The sequence below is a fragment of the Somniosus microcephalus genome, chromosome 10 (assembly GCF_052327205.1).
Source record: "Somniosus microcephalus isolate GS21.2 chromosome 10, FLI_Smic_1.0, whole genome shotgun sequence".
Lineage (NCBI taxonomy): Eukaryota > Metazoa > Chordata > Chondrichthyes > Squaliformes > Somniosidae > Somniosus > Somniosus microcephalus.
In genome coordinates, this window is record NC_140996.1 from 198,279,732 (window position 1) to 198,300,956 (window position 21,225).

Genomic DNA, 21,225 nt, shown 5'->3' on the forward strand with positions numbered 1-21,225 from the left:
TATGACGCACAATGGGGAGGCTCTCGGCGAGGTGGTAATTTTTTGGGGTTTAGATGAACCTTACGGCGGAGCGGCATAAATCGTCCAGCAATCTGTGGTGAATCGGAACTCACAGCACATCTCCTCTTCGCCGCAAATTGCTGTTTTTTTTACGCACTAATAATGGCAAGTGCCGTGAATTCCCCATTATTTTTCCAGCAATTTCTGGACTGATGCGTCACGCTGGGTCACTCATTCCCATGTATACTGGCTCTATCCAAAGTTGTACAGCATCACTGTGTTATCTTATGGAAAACATTGCACAATAAAACCAATCTGCCACTACTTAGCTTATCTGCTTAATTGGTACCATCAGCACAGTTTGTATCATAGAAACATAGAAGGTAGGAGCAGGAGTAGGCCATTCGGCCCCTTGAGCCTGCTCCGCCATTCAATGAGATCATGGCTGATCATGCAAACTCAGTACCCTGTCCCTTCCTTCTCCCCATATCCATTGATCCCTTTAGCCTTAAGAAATATATCTAACTCCTTCTTGAATATATTTAATGAATTGGCCTCAACTGCCTTCTGTGGTAGAGAATTCCACAGGTTCACCACTCTCTGGGTGAAGAAATTCCTCCTCATCTTTGTCCTAAATGGCTTACCCCTTATCTTTAGACTGTGACCCCTGGTTCTGGACTCCCCCGCCATCGGGAACATCCTGCATCTAGTCTGTCCAGTCCTGTTAGAAATTTATAAGTTTCAGTGAGATCCCCTCTCATCTAAACTCCAGCGAGTAGAAGCCCAATCGACCCAATCTCTCCTCATACGTCATTCCTGCCATCCCAGGTATCAGCCTGGTGAATCTTCGCTGCACTCCCTCCATGGCAAGAACATCCTTCCTCAGATAAGGCGACCAAAACTGCACACAATTCTCAAGATGTGGTCTCACCAAGGCCCTGTACAACTGCAGCAAGACACCCTTGTTCCTGTACTCAAACCCTCTCGCTATGAAGGCCAACATACCATTTGCCGCCTTAACCGCCTGCTGCACCTGCATGCTTACCTTCAGCGACTGGTGCACAAGGACACCCAGGTCTCATTGGCAACAGGGAGAAGGGGAAGTGCATTCAGATAATAATCTGCCTTCCTGTTTTTGCCACCAAAGTGGATAACCTCGCATTTATCCATATTATACTGTATCACTGGCAGTACCTTCCTCCGTATTGTTTGTAAGTCTTGGCCTGTAAAAGAATATAGTGAGTTTCTTCATGCAATTTCTAAATGAGTTAATGCATCAGGTGTGGAGAATTAATATCTCCGTGATTCTGATCAATGAGTCCTCTGGCATTGTCCTCACTTATTTGGGTGATAGTAATATCTAGCTGCCAGTAGTGACTACTGGAGTAAGATTAAGTAACTTCTATCCTTTTAGTCTTCTGATTTTGTTTTTTGAGCTTTTTTCTATATTTCCTTAGCAAAATGCAAGCACTGGAACTTTCTGTCTAAACTTGTCTCCATGTCAGTCATCAAACAAAGGCCCCGATTTTCTGCCAGCCGTCTGGCGGCTTTCCAGGCGGCCGGGGGCCGAAAATCGCCGAAAAAGCAGGTCGCGATTCCCCGCCCCGTCCGACTTTCGGACCGCCGTTTCTCCGTGACCTGATTCAGTCCCGCCCGCCGCTGGTGAGACTGGCCGTCTGAACAGTAATGAGCAATTATCACCAAGTTTAAGCCGATTTTAGGGTGCCCTTGCGATTTTCAGGGGTTCCCCACGCTAAACACGCCTGTGGGGAACCCCGCTGATGAAACCTGGCGTGAAGCTTGCCGGCTTGCTTGCTGTCAGCTGCAGCTCATTCGGGAAAGCTGCGATTTAAAGGGACAGCATTTGTATGTTGAAGGACCTTGTTGCAGGTTTGGGGCTACTTCTTCAAGGCTTAGGCACAGCTGTGGAAGGTTGGAGCCTCACACACTTCTCCAACATGATCTCCTGGGAAGCCCCTCTCGCCACACTCACTCAGCGCTTCCTCAGCGGAGGCATCTACCAGAAGCATGGGACGCCTTTTCTTCCTGCCATTCTTGCCATTAGAGGATCTCCAGCAGCAGAGGTGGCAGCAGCAGGATGAGCACCAGGAGCACCAGGCTGCTGCTCACTCACCTGAAGCTGCACAGACCAGAAGGGGCCAGCGCTTGGAAGTGGCTTGAGAGCACCTTGCTGCGCTTTAGAGGGCCATGGGGACCCTTACCTGCACTGGCAGTCCTACTCAGAAGGACTTCCATGAAGGTCTGGTTTCTCTGTTCAACAGATGGCCAATGCTCCTCCAAGAGATGTCATTCTCTTATGAGCACTCACCATGTTTTCCGTACCCTGGCGAGTTATCTCCTCCATGGAGGTTGCCAACCTTTCCATGGTGATGCGTTCCTGCGCCAATGACTCCACAGAGGCTCTGCTCATGGTCGCTATGGACTCCTCCATTCGCTCCACACTCGCAGCGACCCTGGAGACAAAACCTGCCAGAGACTCCTGCATCTGTGTATGGAGAGCCATCACCTCATCTCTTGCGGATGGACCCAGAGGCAGAGGGTCGACATGCAGCGCAGCTGAGCTGAGCTGGCAGAGTCCTGCGCCCTCCGACGAGGACTCTCCACTGCTGTTCCTGTCTCCAGAATCTGCTGATGCTCACTTGTGAGCTGTGATACACCAGGTGACAACACTACTCTATGTCCCGGAGGTTCCCTCAAAGTGTGAGTGTCTGCGCTGGTGCTGGGTGCGCTTACTTCTGCTGACGCTGCACCCTCAGAGGTTGGAGCTTCCTCTGAGGAGTCTGGCTGCACAGCCTCTTCCTACTTCACAGTGGGGACAGGGGCTCTGGATGGTCCTGTGGGGGAGTCGAGGATGGAGTTGGAGATGTGATGCCAAGGTGACATGCACATTCGAGTTGACATCTGCTGACACCTGCATCCATGCAGCCTTGGTCTCAGTGGGAGGCCTCTTCCTGCCTGACCTAGGGAAGAGGACCTCCCTGTGGGCCCTAACCCCATCCAATAATGCCTGCAGGGAAGCTTCGTCAAATTTGGAGGCAGCTCAGGGTCTGGCACTGGCCACAGCTGCTGCAGGCTCCTCTGCCATCCTGTATGGTTCGTTTGGAAGCCAACAGAGGAAGCAATGCTTGCTGTGGACCTTGAAAGCACCATGAATGATGACATCATACTGTGGGGCTTCCTGACTGGAAATGGACAATTAACTAGGCTGCCCACATGCTGGAAATTAATTGGCCACTTGAGGGAAAATTGCGTGGAGCTGGCTGACATTTTTTTGTCAGAACCCCACATTCGGGGGAATCCGACCATTTCCCACACAATCCACAAAATCGGGCCCAAAGTGTATTAACATTAACTAAGCTCCAGTTAATTAGACAATAACTTGCTGTAATTGCTGTCAAGGTTTTTACTTTCCAGTTTATAATGACTTTATGTAATTAGCAATAATGTGCTTGGTGTAAAAAAAATAGCTAATTAAAAGGATTTTTGTGATTTATAACCTTTTATTAAAGGCCTTATTCAAGGTAACTTTTTTGCTGAGAACAGTTAGATTAATATAAAACCTTTATTGCTGATGGACTTTAATAAAATAGTTTTAAAATAAAACTTACAATAAAATATTACCAATCTTTTACAAGCAGACAAATTATGCAGCAGAAATAATGAGAAAATAGCTGACCAACTGGGGTTTACAGCTGTTTTTCACTAATGACAATGTGAAAACCTCGAATATAAATAGCGATGAGAATTATTTGGTAACTAGCTGACTGTGAGGTAAATCTATAGGCAACAAAAAAGAACTGTCAAGTTGCTGTAACAACAGGCTTGTGACATTTTCTTTTTGGTAGTCTGATTTTAAAGGCATTAGAATGTGAACACTTAAATGCCGGGTGATAATTTTTGTATGTAATACAGTATGTGATTTGTTGCATTTTGTGTATACTTCATGCAAAAAAAACTTTGCAGTAAGGTGCCACAATAAAGTTATCCTGAAGTGGCCGTGAGAAAAATAGCTTTTTTTTTTGACCTGTGTAATGAGAATTTATTTAGAAGTCTTGTGAGCTTTTAAGTGGGTTGTCATCTTTTTGTCGCTCCTGAGGTGGGTTGCTCAAACATGCTGTCAAGTTTAGCTCGGGCCCTCAGCACTACTATCTCCACTTGTGGCTTAGTAGAGAGAGAGAGAATGAATTATCATGTCTGTGAAATATAGAGTATGTGTTTTTGACTCTATGTTGTGTTTCACCATGCTATATATTTGCTTTACTCCACTAAGATAGTGAGTCTCATTTGTATTAGGGGTTTGGGGACACCATAGCTACCCTTTTTGTGATTAGTAGCATGGAATCTTGATCGTCTACCAGAATGGTTGGGGTTCGGGTGGTCCTTTTAATAACATCACTAAAAGACAGTATCTATAACCGTGTACTGACCTCTTAATACTGCATGAAGATTTCTGTCCGTACATGCATAAGTCCTCCTTGGTGGGGTGTAAATTGATGGGCACAAATGTATATTATGTATATAAGACTGTCAGGATCGGTGCTAACTGCTAGCAAACCTGAATGCATTTATAAAGAATTCAGTGGTAATTTTGTTCAGTAGCAAACACGTTCTTGTTATTTTGGATAGTTCCTGAGTCATTGAAGGTCATCCATGGAGGATTTTAACTGTGACCTAAATTTTGCATGCCATTCTCAAAAACTTCCAGTACAGACTTGAATTTTGTCTGTGGGTAGTATGCATTATCTCAATAACAGAATCGAATGAAAATATACAAAGAATGTGTCCCTGAACCAAGGCCAGCAGTCGGCATCAATGTATTTTATTCGCTGCTCTTCATCACCACTTTTATCTCTACCATGATCATGAACAATGCTGCTTTTGTGTAAATACTGTAGTACAGTATGAAACTGATGCTTCTATTTAGTGTATCCTTGCATGCCAGTTGTTGTACACATGGTTTTAAAGTCATTTTGTGTTTTTGTTTTTACTCAGGTAGGGCTCTGAATCATATTCTGGCATCCAGCAAGGAAATTTTGGCATTCCCCATAAAATTAATTGATTCTACATCTAGTCAAGCCATTAAGAGCAACATATTATCCCAATGTTGTTGTGAAAAAGCTAGGGAAGTGGAAACATCTATAATTAGATTTTTTTTTTGAAGTCCCAACTGTCCCATGTGGAAGTGCACGGCAGGTTGTGTATCTGAGGCAGAATGCCGCGTGGAAAGATTATTCGGTGCGCAGTGCCCAGAAAAGTGTGAAAAAATGCAAAAATCTGTCAGCCAGATTATCTCTCTTGCCAAGTTCCTTTGGAGAAGCTAGACATTCATGGGTTTGTATTTGTGTCTGGAGTTGTCGGCAGACACAACATCATTAACAGCAGGACATATTTTCATAAAATTACCCTCTTAATCATTTCCCCCCCCCCCCCCCCAAGTTGGTAAATTACAGCTTCATTTATGGTCTGCGCTTTGTATGAAAAACAGGAATTTATGTAGCAACCCTGCAGACCTTTTCCTGTTAGGAAAAAAAGACTTTATATTGTTTGGCAGCACCGGGAGACAGCACTGTTAGCTGGAAGTATGACCTGAAAACTCGCCCATTGATGTAACCGTTGCAGACTGAGCCAGGACCTCTCTGTAGGTGTCTAATTGTTTTTACTAAAAAGCGAAAGGAGGCCCACATCCACCATCAACAGCTAACTGTGTGTAGATAAGGCAATGTTGTTGTGACCTCAATGGATTTCATTCCATAAGTCATTAATTTAATGTCCTTGGTCCTGTTGCTAATGTTTTTGCATTCAATGGAACAAAGAGAAAACCTTAGGGCTCAGAGCTGTCTAAAATGTTCTTAATAGTGTAAAACTAGCCCCTCTTTTTCACGTACTGACTCAACTGTTTTCAGTGGTCTGCCTGTGCTTATCTATGGGATGGGGGGGGGGGTAAAATTATGCAATAACAGTTCCACAAAATGGTAGTGTACACCAGTTGTGATCAGACGCTTAAATCTTTGGCCCCTTGTTAAACATTAGAGACTAGACCTGATGACGCTAAGCAAACCAAATGAGATGTTGCCTGAAGATTTACAGATTGTTGTAGACATGCCAGAAATGACCGGATAGGTGATCAGTTACATTTCGGAGCTGAATGGATATTACCGGATTTCTACATTGGCCAGCAGTTAAAACATATGTTGATTCTCTATATGCATAATTCTTCACAAAATCTACTTGCTTGCCTGCCATTAGTGTCTAGATAAAGGGCATTTGACCACAAAATTTTAATTTTTGTAACACAAAATGCAAGTTTTTTCATTGTTCGTGGAAACGTGCTGTGATATGTTTTAAAGCATTTTTTGTCATGCCACCTGTTTTCTTCTTCTTTGGGGAGAAGATATCAGAAAATGAACTACTTTATTCTGCCGTACATTGAAAAACGTGTAGTATCTTTTCAGTTGGGATGTAATATCATAATACTAGTTTTAACACTGTTCCTATATATTACACCCAAAGTCCATTTTACACAATTATGGCACATCTGAAAGTTAGTGTGTATAAATATAATGAGCTACAAACTGAGAAACCTAAATGGGCATATGATCAGAACCATTTTTGGTTTAATTGACCGAGCGATTAAAGCTAATGCTAACTTAGTACCAACTTTTTGTCTCTCTTTCTCCGTTGCGCCCCCCCCCCCCCCCCCATAATTGTGTTGATCTGCATTCCAGACACTAGCAACATGTTGCTAGAAACCTATATTTATGGTGGGTGGGGGAAGCAAAACAGACTGTGAATCTCGGGTTACTAATTGTAAAAGCTGAACCAGAGCTTCATTTTTTTGGGGTGATGGTTTTTCTGTCATAATGAATGTTTGTTAGTTCCACCCTCCATGGCAGCCCATTATTAGAACTGCTATAATCATAGAAATAATGAAGAAATTTAGTCCACACCTTTAACTTGAATAGAATAAGATGCTTTTTAATCGTTGCACTGATGAAGCAAAGTGCATAAGGGGGATGATATGTAGGAAAGTGTATGAAGGTGTGTGTGTGTTTATTATAAATATATGCAGTTTTTTAAATAAAATGCTCCATGACCCCACAATTTTAGTTCCAAATTACCTGCTGCAAAAATAACTGGCTTGGAAAGTGAAGTCTTCATTCTCTTTTAATCACTAATCTATACTATGACTAATGTAAAGTTTTATACTTCTCTATAGCCATGTAGTGTAATTGGGCACACAGGCTAGAGGCTCTGCTTCTAGTCATGCCTGCTTGTTTGACTAGCTGTAAAAGCTGAATGAACACTAAACTATACATTACTGTACCCCAATGATTTAACTGTTCACTTGGAATTTTCTCCCCTTCCCGTCCCACCCCACAAATTTAGGGCCATTTAGGAAGGAACTGCAAAGAAAATTGTGGGGTTATGTGTAATGTTCCCTTTAATTTTGGGGGGTGCACGGCCTCTTTAACAGGCTGCGTGGCCCATTCAAATGTCCGCGCATGCATGGATATTTCTACTGAAAAGCCAGTGAGACGACCTGTCCGGGACCTCCAGAGCGCCGCGCGGCCACGAAAGCTTAATGGGACCATTGGTTATGTGGCAAACTAGTAAAACAGTGCATTTGAAAAAGTGGTTCTGACTCCATGATTTGTATTTTCTTTTGTAGAATTCAATCCGTCATAATCTGTCACTGCACAGCAAGTTTGTAAGAGTTCAGAATGAAGGAACTGGCAAGAGTTCTTGGTGGATGCTGAATCCCGAAGGTGGAAAGAGTGGAAAATCACCAAGAAGAAGAGCAGCGTCCATGGATAACAACAGCAAGTTTGCTAAAAGCAGAGGGAGAGCAGCTAAGAAAAAGGCAGCACTTCAGGCAAACCAAGATGGCAGTGCCGATAGTCCTGGGACACAGTTCTCAAAATGGCCTGGAAGTCCTAACTCCCACAGTAATGATGATTTTGATGCCTGGACTACTTTCAGAACTAGAACTGGTTCAAATGCTAGCACATTAAGTGGAAGGCTGTCACCTATTATGCCAGAACAGGAAGATATTGTGGATAGTGAGGTTCATCAGATGTCACCCTTAGTCTACCCTGGTACCTCCAGTAAAATGGCATCAACGCTACCAAGTCTAAGTGAGATGACTAGTTCTATGAACAATTCCATGACTGAAAATGTAATGGAGGATCTTTTGGATAACTTAAATCTTTTGTCCCCAAATTCATCAATGGTAGCCTCTACCCAGCCTTCATCAGTGTCACTAATGCAGCAAAGCACTGGCTATTCTTTTGCATCCCAGAACACAGCCATTGGTTCACAGACCCCAGATTACAGAAAATGCCTGTATGCCCAAAGCAGTATGAAATCTCTACAGCAAATTCCTATACAGACCTTTCAAGAAAAAAAACAGAACTTTGGACCGATCACCCAATATAACTGTCCAACAGGACTCCTTAAAGAGTTACTAACTTCTGACTCGCCACCACATAGTGATATGCTACCACAAGTAGATACTGTGGTATCACAAGCTAGTAGTCGGATGGCCAGTCAAAATATGATGATCCCCACAACAGTGATGTCCTCGTATGCTAATCCGGCAGTTCACACCAAGATGATGAACCCCAGCGACCAGCAACATCCAGTACATAGCCCGCATTTGATCGCAATGAATGGCCGTGCCTTACCTCATACAGTGAGCATCATGACTCATCCATCAAATATCAGACATCTGTCCGCACACAAAAGCCAGCTACAAGTGCCTATATCTTTGCAACTCAATGCAATGGATCCATACTCTATTCACAGTAATGGTGGTTACGGAAGAATGAATCATGCTGCTGTGAATCAGGAGAAGCTCCCTAGTGATTTGGACGATATGTGCATTGAAAGGCTGGACTGTGATGTTGAGTCCATTATTCGTAATGACCTTATGGATGGTGATACTCTAGATTTTAACTTTGACTGCTATTCAAACAGTTCGAAGGCATCCACACATAGCTGGGTATCTGGCTAAATTTTACTGAGGTGGGTATTAGATTTCACACCAAAGCTGCATGCTCTCGCTTTGGGTTTATTATTGGGTTTAGAAATTAAAATTCTAAAGTGTCACTGTCAGTTAAGTGATGCTATAAACTGGAAGAATAAAAGTAAGCGGTAACGTGATAATGTATGCAGTACACCTGTAATACACTATCTATCCTGGGACTACACAAAGGACACAATCTGGTGTAAAATTGACATTTGGGGAAAAATGTCTTTTCGGGGGAGGGGGATATTTAACTGGTTAGGAACCTGCTGATTTCAGTTAGATTCGCGCCTGCTGGGCCGTGGCAATTGGGAGCCCCGTTGTCTGCCCACCAGGACTCGGGTAAGGGGAAGCCTAAACTTCACTTGTGTGGCCTGGAGGAGCAGGAGTGCCCCTCTTGGCCTCGCAATGGAAAGTATAAAAAAACTTTACCTCTGGCCCCTGTATTTGGTTTTTTTTTCCCCCCTCTCGTTTCCTCACATGGTAGCTGTTAATGTTGCTGCCATCATCATCCACACATCATCTAGAGCCATCTTTTGTTTCTTAACTTGTCCCATTACCATCTCCTTTTGCCTCGCACCATCATCCCTTTTGTCAGTCAATCTCTCCTGCCTTCCATCCTATCACAGACCTTCCCTTTGTTCTTTCCTCCCTGCCCCGGCTTAAAAATCTCTCCTCCCTAACCTTTTCCAGCTCTGACGAAGGGTTCGACCTGAAATGATGACTCTGTTTCTCTCGCTTCTCGATGCTGCCTGACCTGCTGAGTGTTTCTAGCACTTTCTGTTGTTATTTCAAACTTTACCTCTAATGACTTCTTCTGGTTTCCGATCCTGTTTTGACCTGAGTTCACCTGATGGGGAAAGCTGCCGCAGCCGCCCCACTCGCATCAGAGTTAAAATAGCAGTCGGGGCTTGATGATGTCATCGGACCCTGATCTGTGTAATTAAAGAACAACTCTGCCGGCACCGGCCGCTCGGAAGAGCAGATTAAGATCAAAGATGGCAGAATCCAAGTGGGACGTCGGCAGATGTCACCTGATCAGTTTTAACTGCCTACCTGCCTGGTTTCCACTGGGCGAGTAGGGTTAAAATCGACCCCCCAGAATTTTTGTAAAGAACGGATTGCTGTAGTTTCTGAATTTGTAATTCTGTGAATTAAAGGTGGTTTTGTAATGCATATTACATACATGGTATCTCATATAAGTAGTGAAAACTGAGAATCTTTTGTTTTTTGAGTGGGTGCTGTTTCAGTCTTAAAGTATCAGTTCATGCCTTGCCCAGTACAAGAGTGAAGCAACAGCATTTCAGAGCTTTGACAGAAAATACAATATACCTGCAAAACTAAGACTAGGCTTTGCATTCCGTCCATACTTGTGAAAAATCACTGAACATAAAACAACAGCTACCATTATCCAGGCTGGAGTTAAGTTAATTTCCTTCCCTTCCCTGCAAAAAAATAAATAAATAAATCACTTTTGTATCTCTCGTTTTTCTGGTCACAGTGCATTATTCTGTAGTTGTTTAATGGCCAGGCAAACTGCCCCATGCTTTATGCTGCTGTCCGCTTGGCTCAGAAGGTTGAGTTCAAGCCCCACTGCACACTTTAAGACCAGTACTGAAGGAGTGCTGCATTGTCAAAGGTGCTGTCTTTTAGATGAGACTCTAAATCAAGGTCCCATCTCCTGTTCAGCTGGACCTGAAAATCTCTTAATACAGTTAGAAGAGCAAGGAGCTCTGACGTTGTCATTTCTCTCTCAAATGGCCCCGCCAAAACAGTTTAGCTGGTCATTTATCTCATTTGATCTTTGTGGGACTTTGCTGTGTGCAAATTGGCTGCCACGCTTTCCTACAAAAACAACCACTTGAAAAGTAATTCACTTGGCTATGAAGTGTTTTGGGACATCCTGAGGATATGAAAAGCACCAATATAAATGCAAGTTTGATCTTTTATTCTTTCTTTCCTTATATGTAACATCCTTCCTTCAACCACATGTAGGGAAGAAAACTTCTACTCGGTTCCTCCTTCAGACAGGATGACCACATTTATTTGGATGGTGCAACCACAGAGGATTGGGACACGAGTTTGTACCCACGTCCTGTGAAGTCTGCTCTGTATTTTTGTACATACAGTACTTCAGTTTATTTTGGGTTTATTGGCATTTTTTTAAACAATGGGACATGGTCGTACCTCCTTTCTACTTAATATATCCCTGCATTGTGTCTTCAAAAAATGAACAAAAAGCTTGTTCAATGGGAATATTTGTAGGTACATTTCAATAAAAATATGTTGAAGTGTTGCAGCTTCATGTCACATGATATGTAATACTATATGTATGTCCTAATTAATCCCTTATTTGTGTACTAAGAAATTAAACATTAATTGTAGAATGTATATATTAAGTTTACTGCAGCTAAACAATTTGTCAAATATGACTTTGTAAATATATATATTATTTTTAAAATTTTTATATATATACAGAAATTGCTAGAGTAATTAAGGGATTGTGTTTGGCAATAGTGCTTTTTGAGATTTACATAACAACTGATACCTGAGAGTCCATTTTACAAGGTTGTAATCTAATTGAGAGTTTCAGATGACTTATAAATGACTTGAGCTTTGCTCTAGCAGTTTTAACAGTCGATTGAATCCTGGAGATTAGATTACAGTCTTGTACTCAATCCCTGATTACTAGGATTTACTGTAGTGGGGATATCATGATCGTAAATAAGAGCTGGTATTCATTTAAGTTGAATTGAGTTTTTTTTATATCAGTGCAAGCCAAAGCTGGCCAGAGGGTTCTCCGTGAAATGCAACAGTTCTGAATTTCTCTTAAGTTAAGGGGTTTAGTTTGTTTTCTTCTGCCCAGCAACTGAGAGTTCATCCAAGTTCTGATTTTTTTTTAAACAACGTCTCTGAACTGTTGTTGAAAATTTAAGATTAAGTGTAAGGACAGTGCCCTATTTCTGAATTATTACAAGTATTAGTCTCACTTGGAATAGGTATCTGTCTTTTTGTGTTTTTGACACACTTTTTCTTTTTCTCGTTAAACTAGATTTTTCTGAAGGCACCCAGACTGGATTGACATCAGGAATTGGGAAAAGCAGTCCAAAGATGTCCTTCACCCTCACTGAATTCTCTTGATAAATGCTCCCTTTTCCCTTTCATCATACTTGGCAGCATGGAACATTTTCCTGCACAGGATGTTTGCCCAATGTTTGCAGGTTATGTGCTGCTTTAGATAAGGCCTCTGGAATTTGGAACTGTTTGGTTACAAAGTGCCAAACTCACTACAGAATGTCATTTCCAAACATATGTGCATTGTGTGCTTAATTAACAATTTTCTTTTTAATTATGAGCATTACATGGGCCTGATCTAGTTGTTGACTATGGCTGTAACAAACTCTGCTCCCGAGTCCCCAAACCTCATCAATGAATTCCAGTAGTGTATTGTGAAAATCTCAATGCAAATAACACACTTGCCATTTGATTTTAAAACGCCATCATTATATGATGGTGGCAAGTCCTTCACCTCTGAGAAATAGGACTGACCTGCAGTTAAGGTTGGGTTCAACTTCCAAACTTGTCAGTTTGTAGTGATATATTGATTATTGATTATATTCTGCCTTTAAGCCTTAGGACAGACTGCTTGCATATCTACTATGTTGTTGCTGACTAGCTCGCGTTACACCAACTGGGCTTGCAATACCAGTAACTTGATTTTTTGAGCATCTACATGGGATGCTGGTTTTAGTGACTGACATTAGATGATGGACCCATTTCAAAATACTCAAGAATAAAGACATGATCTAACATGCAAGATGTTTGTACATACATGACCTTTTGCTAATACACAAACAACAGGAATTTAAAAAAATCAACTTTTAAAAGACCTTATACCACTGATTGATTTTTTTTGTCAAATTTAAAGACTGCTCTTTGGATCGCAAGGGGGGGGGGGGTGGTGCGGGAGTTTTAACTGAACTCACCCGGTAGGAAACTGGATTGGATTGGCCACCCATTTAACACCCCGCCCGGTGAAGTCAATGGAAAGTAAAATCGGGCAGGGTGTAAAACGGGCGGCCGATCCGGACCCATCAGCTTCCTACCGGGCAGGTTAGGTTAGAATGACCCTCTTGAGTGTTTAATATTCAGATAATTACTTTTATTTTAGGAGAGTTGTAATGCATCTTATGCAATATAGTTCAAAATATAAACAAACTCTTCTAATATGCTTGAGCTCTGATGTAAAATTTTGCTTTTTGAAGCAGTGTGAGTGTTTGCAGTGAGTTTTTATATTTTCAATACATAATTACATAGTTTGTAGATAGCTATGCCATCCTTTCGATTGGGCCCTCACCATCTCCACAGCAACTCTGCAAACATGAGAATGTGGCATATGCCATCCTATATAAATTACCAGACTATTTCAGAGTAGTCTGAGGTTCTCTCCTTGGTTATTGTGACTTTGCAAAGTTGAAAACTAGTTGTGATTTGGTTTTTAACGTTGAGACTCTTAGTTTAAAAAAAACATTTCAGAAAAAAGTTACACTGATATTTGTATCTTACGACTGATTTAATTTATATAAAATGTCTTTTGTTATCTCCATGTTTTATTTGTAGCACTCATTGTAGTTTCAAGTATCCATAGATTGATCGCCATGGCTGCAACCTTGCAGTCTGAGGCACACCACATGGAGGAATGTTGCCATTATAAGGCTGAAGGCTGCAGTCTTCAGTCTGTCAAGGAGAGGTTTTACCATTTTGTTCTTCCAAACATAAGGCCCTGGCAAAATTCTGGCATGAAGATTCCACTTAACCACCTCAGTACAAGGGAAAGGGCTTCTGTTCATCTCTTCTGCTAAAACTAATTGAAGACTCCTGAAATTTAAAAAGTGGCTATTTGGCACTGACTTAATAGATCTCCAACTAGTTCTTCAGTTTTAGATGTAAACATTAGTGTTGCAATACCACAATCTGCCTTGATATTGAGAAACTTCTTGTCATTGAGGAAGTTGACCTTGATGGCCTATGCAGCAATATTTTCAACCAAGTGCAGATGTTTTGTTTTGCACTATATGACCATAGGAGATGATCTTGCGAAGATGTTTCTGGCAATGGCTCAAACACATGCAAACCAGCACTCGACCTATATAAATTGATTTCAAAATATTTTCTAAACTCTCATCTCCACAAGCTTGATCTTGGCCCAGTGCTTGGGATTTGAGCCTCAGCTGAAGAAACTCTAGATTCTTTAGGTGGTAGATTGTTTTGTGATGTATCAGCGTCCTTCTTTTGAGTCCCTAGTTTTTTTTTTGAAATGTGCAAGTATTATAGTTGCACTTCTTATGGTTCAGTACCAATGTGCTTCTAGTGCAGGAGGTTTTCTTGACATGTACCAACCTCCAGCCTCTTCATACTATTCAGCTTTACTGTTAAAGGGTATTCATTTCATCCAGATCAAACATGTGATTGGCGATGTTTTAGCCTGCTAGTCCACAAGTAGTTTGAAACTCTAGCTTTCCAAATGGATAGTGTCTCGTTACGCACTAGCTACTCACCTGTAGAAGACCGTTTAACTAAAGGAATGGGATCACCTTCTGCTCAACTCACCACCAATTGCTTGGATGACACCTGCAAGATAGCCACACCTAGTCCTCCTTTTATGTACATTCTTCAAATATACCAGGAGGTACATGCCTTCTCTGTGCAGAAGGCAGCCTAACTCGTTTACTTTCACCCCTGGCAACATCACACTGTGTATAGCTACGCAAGTAAGACTTGTAAAATTTACGTTGCAGGTGGTTGGGGAGAAAGGGCATCTGCATCGCATGGCATTGAGTGGGAGGGTAGAAACATAAGATAGGAGCAGGAGTAGGCCATTCAGCCCCTCAAGCCTGTTCTGCCATTTAATGAGATCATGGCTGATCATCCAAATTCAGTACCCTGTCCCTGCTTTCTCCCCATATCCCTTTAGCCTTAAGAAATATATCTAACTCCTTCTTGAATATATTTAATGAATTGGCCTCAACTGTCTTCTGTGGTAGAGAATTCCACAGGTTCACCACTCTCTGGGTGAAGAAATTCCTCATCTCTGTCCTAAATGACTTACCCCTTATCCTTAGACTGTGACCCCGGTTCTGGACTCCCCCGCCATTGGGAACATCCTTCCTGCATCTAGTCTGTCTAGTCCTGTTAGAATTTTATAAGTTTCAATGAGATCCCCTCTCATTCTTCTAAACTCTAGCGAATATAAGCCTAATCGACCCAATCTCTCCTCATACGTCATTCCTGCCATCCCAGGGTCATTCAGAGACACCAGTATTGATTTTTCTCAGATGCTCTGTCTGCAAGAGATGATGTCCCAAGATGTAAAATTTCAAACCATTACTTGCTAATCCTAGTTTATTGAAGCATGCATTAAGTTGTGAGAACAGATCTGGATTCTGTGTCTGACGCCCACGTTAGAGGCCGCTCAGTATCCATGCTATCAGCTTGGATCAGTGATAGCCCTCTCACCTGAGTCAGAAGGTTGTGGGTTCAACCCCCACTATGGATATATGAGTACATAATTTAGGTTGACATTTCAGTGTAGCAAGGGGGGAGTGTTGCATCGTTGAAGGTGCTATCTTTTAAATGAGATGTTGAGTCAAGGCCCCGTCTGCCGCTCAGATGGCTGTAACAGATCCTAAGGCACTATACAAGGAAAAGCAGGGAGTTCTCCTGGCCAACATTCTCCCTCAACCAGCACCACCAAAACAAGATTATATGGTCATTCATTCATTTGCTGTTTGTGGCACATTGCTATGCAGAAATTGGCTGCTGTGTTTACCTACATAACTGTGATTACATTTTAAATGTAGTCCATTGGATGTAAAGTTTGAAGGTGTTATATAAATCTAAATTCTCTCTCTCTCTCTCTCTCTCTCTCTCTCTCTCTCTCTCTCTCTCTCTCTCTCTCTCTCTCTCTCCCCCTCCCTCCCTCCCTCTCTACAGCTCTGGTGGTAGCGACAGTATTTAAGTGCCTTGGCGCATCATTTTGGAATACCAAGGACCACATTCCATTCCCTTCTCCCCATCAAAAAATTGTTGAGTTTTCATTCTCAGCTGAGCTGCTATGGAGATACCTCGAGCAAAGACTAGTCACTTTGCTGATGGGGAGGGAGAGTCACTGGCACACCTCCTAGCAGTTGGTTTTCATAGCCGTATTGGTGGAGGCCCATCAATGGGTGAACCCCAGACAGCACATGGTCCCGAGACCATTGGGGATGGCAGAAAAAAACTTTTAAAGATGAAAGTCATACTCTTGAAAATATTCAATATAAAATGCCATGGTTGGCACTGTTTTTGGCGATGCAAACAACCGAAAGGTGCAAATATCTGTTCAACTCATTAAATTTGTTACAGCGCACTATTGACGGCTAGATCAGATGGCATTCAGTGTTATAATGGGGTTTTATTTGATCATAAACTGACATGTTTGATAAGTAAATAGTTTAAGAATGAAAAATTACAAAGATCTGCATTTACAATGACATTGGTTTTTTTTTACATTATGTTTAAAGAAAACAAGTACTGCAGGTCAAATAAGATTGTGTCTTTTTTCCTCCCATCATGAGTTTACAGAATCACAGAAAAAAATTTAGGGGTATCGTGCACCGTCAGATTTTTTTTATATATTAACTGGATTAAAATAAGATTTTTGTATGTACGCTGTTAGATTTTTACATCCTAGGGGGTGCTATTAAGTGATGGTGTTTGCTGTTTTTGTAAATATACAACAAAACTCAAAAGCCGTAAGAGTTTTCTAAATTTAATCAGTTTTGCCTGATGTGGATTTTTGCGCAGGGACTAATGTAAAGTTGTAAGTTTTTTGTTACATTTTTTTTGATCAATTATTTAACAATCAGATTTCTTATACAAGTTTTCATTCTGCTTAACGTTATACTAAATTTAAAGTACCACAAAGTGTTACGCATTCTCAGCTAGATGCTTGTACAGTTTCGTAACTATATTTCATTGGTCATCTTAATATAGAAGCTCAGAAAGCTTTAAGTAGAACTACCTTAATTGTAAATGATTGATTGCTCTGTGAAATGTGCAGATCTTACCTATGCATACAAAGTCTTAACTTTGAATTTTTTGCAGATTTGTACTGTTAAAAGTATATTATAAAATAGTTATTCAGATATTTTAAAGGTAACAGAAAGATGTATTGTTTCAGATATTATAGCTATATGTAACCATACGTGGTATATAAAGTTTATTTAGAAGTTAGTGAAGAAAATCATACTGCTTTTGATAAACCAATACTATTTTTTTCAGTACAACTAATGGGTGTTATGTACTGCTTGATGTAAATGGCTGATCAGAGTCAGCAGAGCATCCCTAGGAAGAGGGAAGAAAACATCATTGGACCAATTGTTTTTCAACATAGAAAATTAATTGCACTTAAGCTTTTTAAAAAAATGTTTTAATAAACATACTTTTATGAATCATTAATGAAATTTAAATACGTACGTTTATTAACTTATAATCGAGTTAAATGTGACTTATCTATTGCATCCAGTTTATAAATAAAAGTTGCAATAGGAATAGTTTTTTAAAAAAAAATGAAAATTATCAATTTGCACAAAACTGACCCTTCTTTTGACGGATGTTCCGCAGACCAACAGTAACCTGAAACTGGCATGTAAATAATGCTTGCTCCAGTACTACAGACTGTAGCAGTACTTGAAAGTTTCACCACTTTATATCCTTTCAATAATGTAGGCTGTAACTAAATATATTGTTTCATAGACAAGTGCCTGATAGTGTACATTAAAAGACACAAGAACAATCTTTGCTGTTATTGTATGGAGCCATAATAAATGTATATAAATTCTGTTACAGAATCTGAATTGTGTTACTGCTATCTTTTTCTGATTAAGGAGTAAAAGGCTTCATTTATTTGGATTGCGTTGTCCACCTTGAAATGGGCGGAACGGAAAACGAGTTGGTGTCCTTGTTGCTCCTGTTTTGTGGGCATAAAATGGGGGCAACAAGGAAAATTTCATGGTGCAACATCCCGCGCCCGAGGTGTAGGCACTGCCATAATGGTGAAGGCGGCTTCCCAGGCATGGGTGAGGCCCATTTGAAACAGGTGTTGGGCTTCTTACATAAGTAAATGAGGGGCCTAACTCCTGTTCCAGGCCCCCTCCGGGAATTTCGGCAGCGTAGAGCGAAGCAGGCACCGGGATTACTTCGCTCAGTACTACATGTGGCCTAACCAGTGGTCGTTTAAAGGGCCGGCTGCAGTAGGCCACCAACCTTTTTTTTAATACTTAACTTGATGTGGATTACTATGGGCTGATCCCGCCCCCCCAGGAGTTTCTGGAAGGTTGCTGCCGGCGAGCCAGCAGGCCCAAATTGGAAGCCGGAAAACTGGTGACCGCCTCATTAGGCGTGATAGGTGCTGGCAGCTTACCAGTAAAACCGGAGGCCCAATTACTCTTGAGCCTCGAGCATCCTGGTTCGGGTGTGCATTGGAAGCATGCCACCAGTTACGCGCCCAAAGACTGACCACAACGAATTTTTACCCCATTGTGTCACAAAGGAAAATGAACTTTACGTCTGTTTTGTCTACAGAAGACATAGGAGCAGGAGTAGGTCATTTGGCCCCTCGAGCTTGCTCCGCCATTCAGTAAGATCATGGCTGATCTGATCTTGGCCTCAACTCCACTTCCCTGCCCGCTCCCCATAACCCTTGACTCCCTTATCATTCAAAAATCTCTATCTCCACCGTAAATATATTCAATGACCCAGACTCCACAGCGCTCTGGGGAAGAGAATTCCAAAGATTCATGACCCGCAGAGAAGAAATTCCTCATTTCCGATTTTAAAAGGGTGCCCCCTTATTCTGAAATGATGCCCCCTAGTTCTAGATTCCCCCTCGAGTCATAGAGTTATACAGCACAAAAAGAGGCCCTTCGGCCCATCGTGTCTGCGCCAGCTATTAAGCCCTGTCTATTCTAATCCGATTTTCCAGCACTTGGTCCATAGCCTTGTATGCTATGGCATTTCAAGTGCTCATCTAAATGCTTCTTGAATGTTGAGGGTTCCTGCCTCTACCACTCTTTTCAGGCAGTGAATTCCAGATTCCAACCACTCTCTGGGTGAAAAAGTTTTTCCTCAAATCCCCTCAACCTCCTGCCCCTTACCTTGAAACTATGCCCCTTGGTTATTGACCCCTCTACTAAGAGGGAAAGTTCCTTTCTATTTAACCTACCTATGCCCCTCATAATTTTGTAGACTTCAATCAGGTCCCCCCTCAGCCTTCTCTGCTCTAAGGAAAACAACCCCAGCCTGTCCAGTCTTTCTTCATAGCTAAAGCGCTCCAGCCCAGGTAACATCCTGGTGAATCTCCTCTGCACCCTTTCCAATGCAATCACATCTTTCCTATAGTGTGGCGACTAGAACTGCACACACTATTCCAGCTGTGGCCTAACTAGCATTTTGTACAGCTCCATCATAACCTCCCTGCTCCTATATTCTATGCCTTGGCTAATGAAGGCAAGTATCCCATATGCCTTTTTAACCACCTTATCTACTTGTCCTGCTGCCTTCAGGGATCTATGTACATGCACACCAAGGTCCCTCTGATCCTCTGTCCTTCCTAGGGTCTTACAATTCATTGTGTATTCCCTTGCCTTGTTAGTCCTCCCAAAATGCATCACCTCACACTTTTCAGGGTTAAATTCTATTTGCCACTGTTCTGCCCATCTAACCAACCCGTCTATATCGTCCTGTAGCCTGAGGCTTCCCTCCTCGCTATTTACCACTCCACCAATTTTTGTGTCACCTGCGAACTTACTGATCATACCTCCTACATTCATATCTAAATCATTAATGTACACTACAAACAGCAAAGGTCCCAGCACCAATCCCTGCGGTACACCACTGGACACAGGCTTCCAGTCACAAAAACAACCTTTGACCATCACCCTCTGCCTCCTGCCACTAAGCCAATTTTGGATCCAATGTGCCAAATTGCCCTGGATCCCATGGGCTCTTACCTTCTTGACCAGTCTCCCATGTGGGACTTTGTCAAAAGCCTTACTGAAGTCCATGTAGACTACATCAACTGCACTACCCTCATCCACACACCTAGTCACCCCTCTCAAAATTCAATCAAATTGGTTAGACATGATCTCACCCTGACAAAGCCATGCTGACTATCCTTGATTAATCCTTGCCTCTCCAAGTGGAGACTAATTCTGTCCCTCAGAATTTTTTCCAATAATTTCCCTACCACTGATGTTAGGCTCACTGGCCTGTAATTCCCTGGTTTATCCCTACTACCCTTCTTGAATAGCTGTCCTCCAGTCCTCTGGCACCTCCCCTGTGGCCAGAGAGGTTCTGAAAATTTGTGTCAGAGCCCCTGCAATCTCCTCCCTTGCCTCAAACAGCAGCCTGGGATGCATCTCGTCAGGGCCTGGGGATTTATCCACTTTTAAGCCCGCTAAAACTGCTAGTACCTCCTCCCTCTCGATAATAATTTGTTCAAGTATATTACAATCCCCCCTGCCTGATTTCTATGCCTACATCGTCCTTCTCCATAGTGAACACAGATGCAAAATATTCATTTAAAACCTCACCTACATCTTCCGGCTCTACACACAGATTGCCACTTTGGTCCCTAATGGGCCCTACTCTTTCCCTGGTTATCCTCTTGCCCTTAATATACTTATAAAACACCTTGGGATTTCCCTTTATTTTGCCCGCCAGTGTTTTTTCATGCCCCCTCTTTGCTCTGCTAATTTCTTTTTTAAGTACCCCCCTGTACTTTCTGTACTCCTCTAGGGCTTCCACTGTTTTTTGTCCTTTGTATCTGCCAAAAGCCTCCCTTTTTTCCTAATCCATTCTTGTATATCCCTTGACATCCAGGGTTCCCTGGGTTTGTTGGTCCCACCCTTGACCTTTATGGGAACATGTTGGCATTGTACTCTCTATTTCCTTTCTGAAAGACTCCCACTGCTCTGATGTGGATTTTCCTGCAAGTAGCTGATCCCAGTCCACTTTGGCCAGATCCTGCCGTATCATATTAAAACCGGCCTTCCCCTAATTTAGAACCTTTTATTTCCGGTCCATCTTTGTCCTTTTCCATGACTACCTTAAATCTCACCGAATTATGGTCACTGTCA

General features: G+C 42.1%; 1 protein-coding gene across 1 annotated transcript in view; it reads left to right on the top strand.

Moving 5' to 3' along the window:
- foxo1a (forkhead box O1 a) overlaps positions 1 to 17,937 on the top strand; it is a 91,707-nt gene extending 73,770 nt beyond the window's left edge. The window contains exons 2-3 of the mRNA XM_085999416.1: positions 7,691 to 9,045; positions 12,099 to 17,937. Coding sequence (XP_085855542.1) covers positions 7,691 to 9,034 — 1,344 coding nt within the window. The 3' untranslated portion in view covers positions 9,035 to 9,045; positions 12,099 to 17,937. The remainder of the gene's footprint in view (positions 1 to 7,690; positions 9,046 to 12,098) is intronic.
- Positions 17,938 to 21,225: the final 3,288 nt, after the last annotated feature.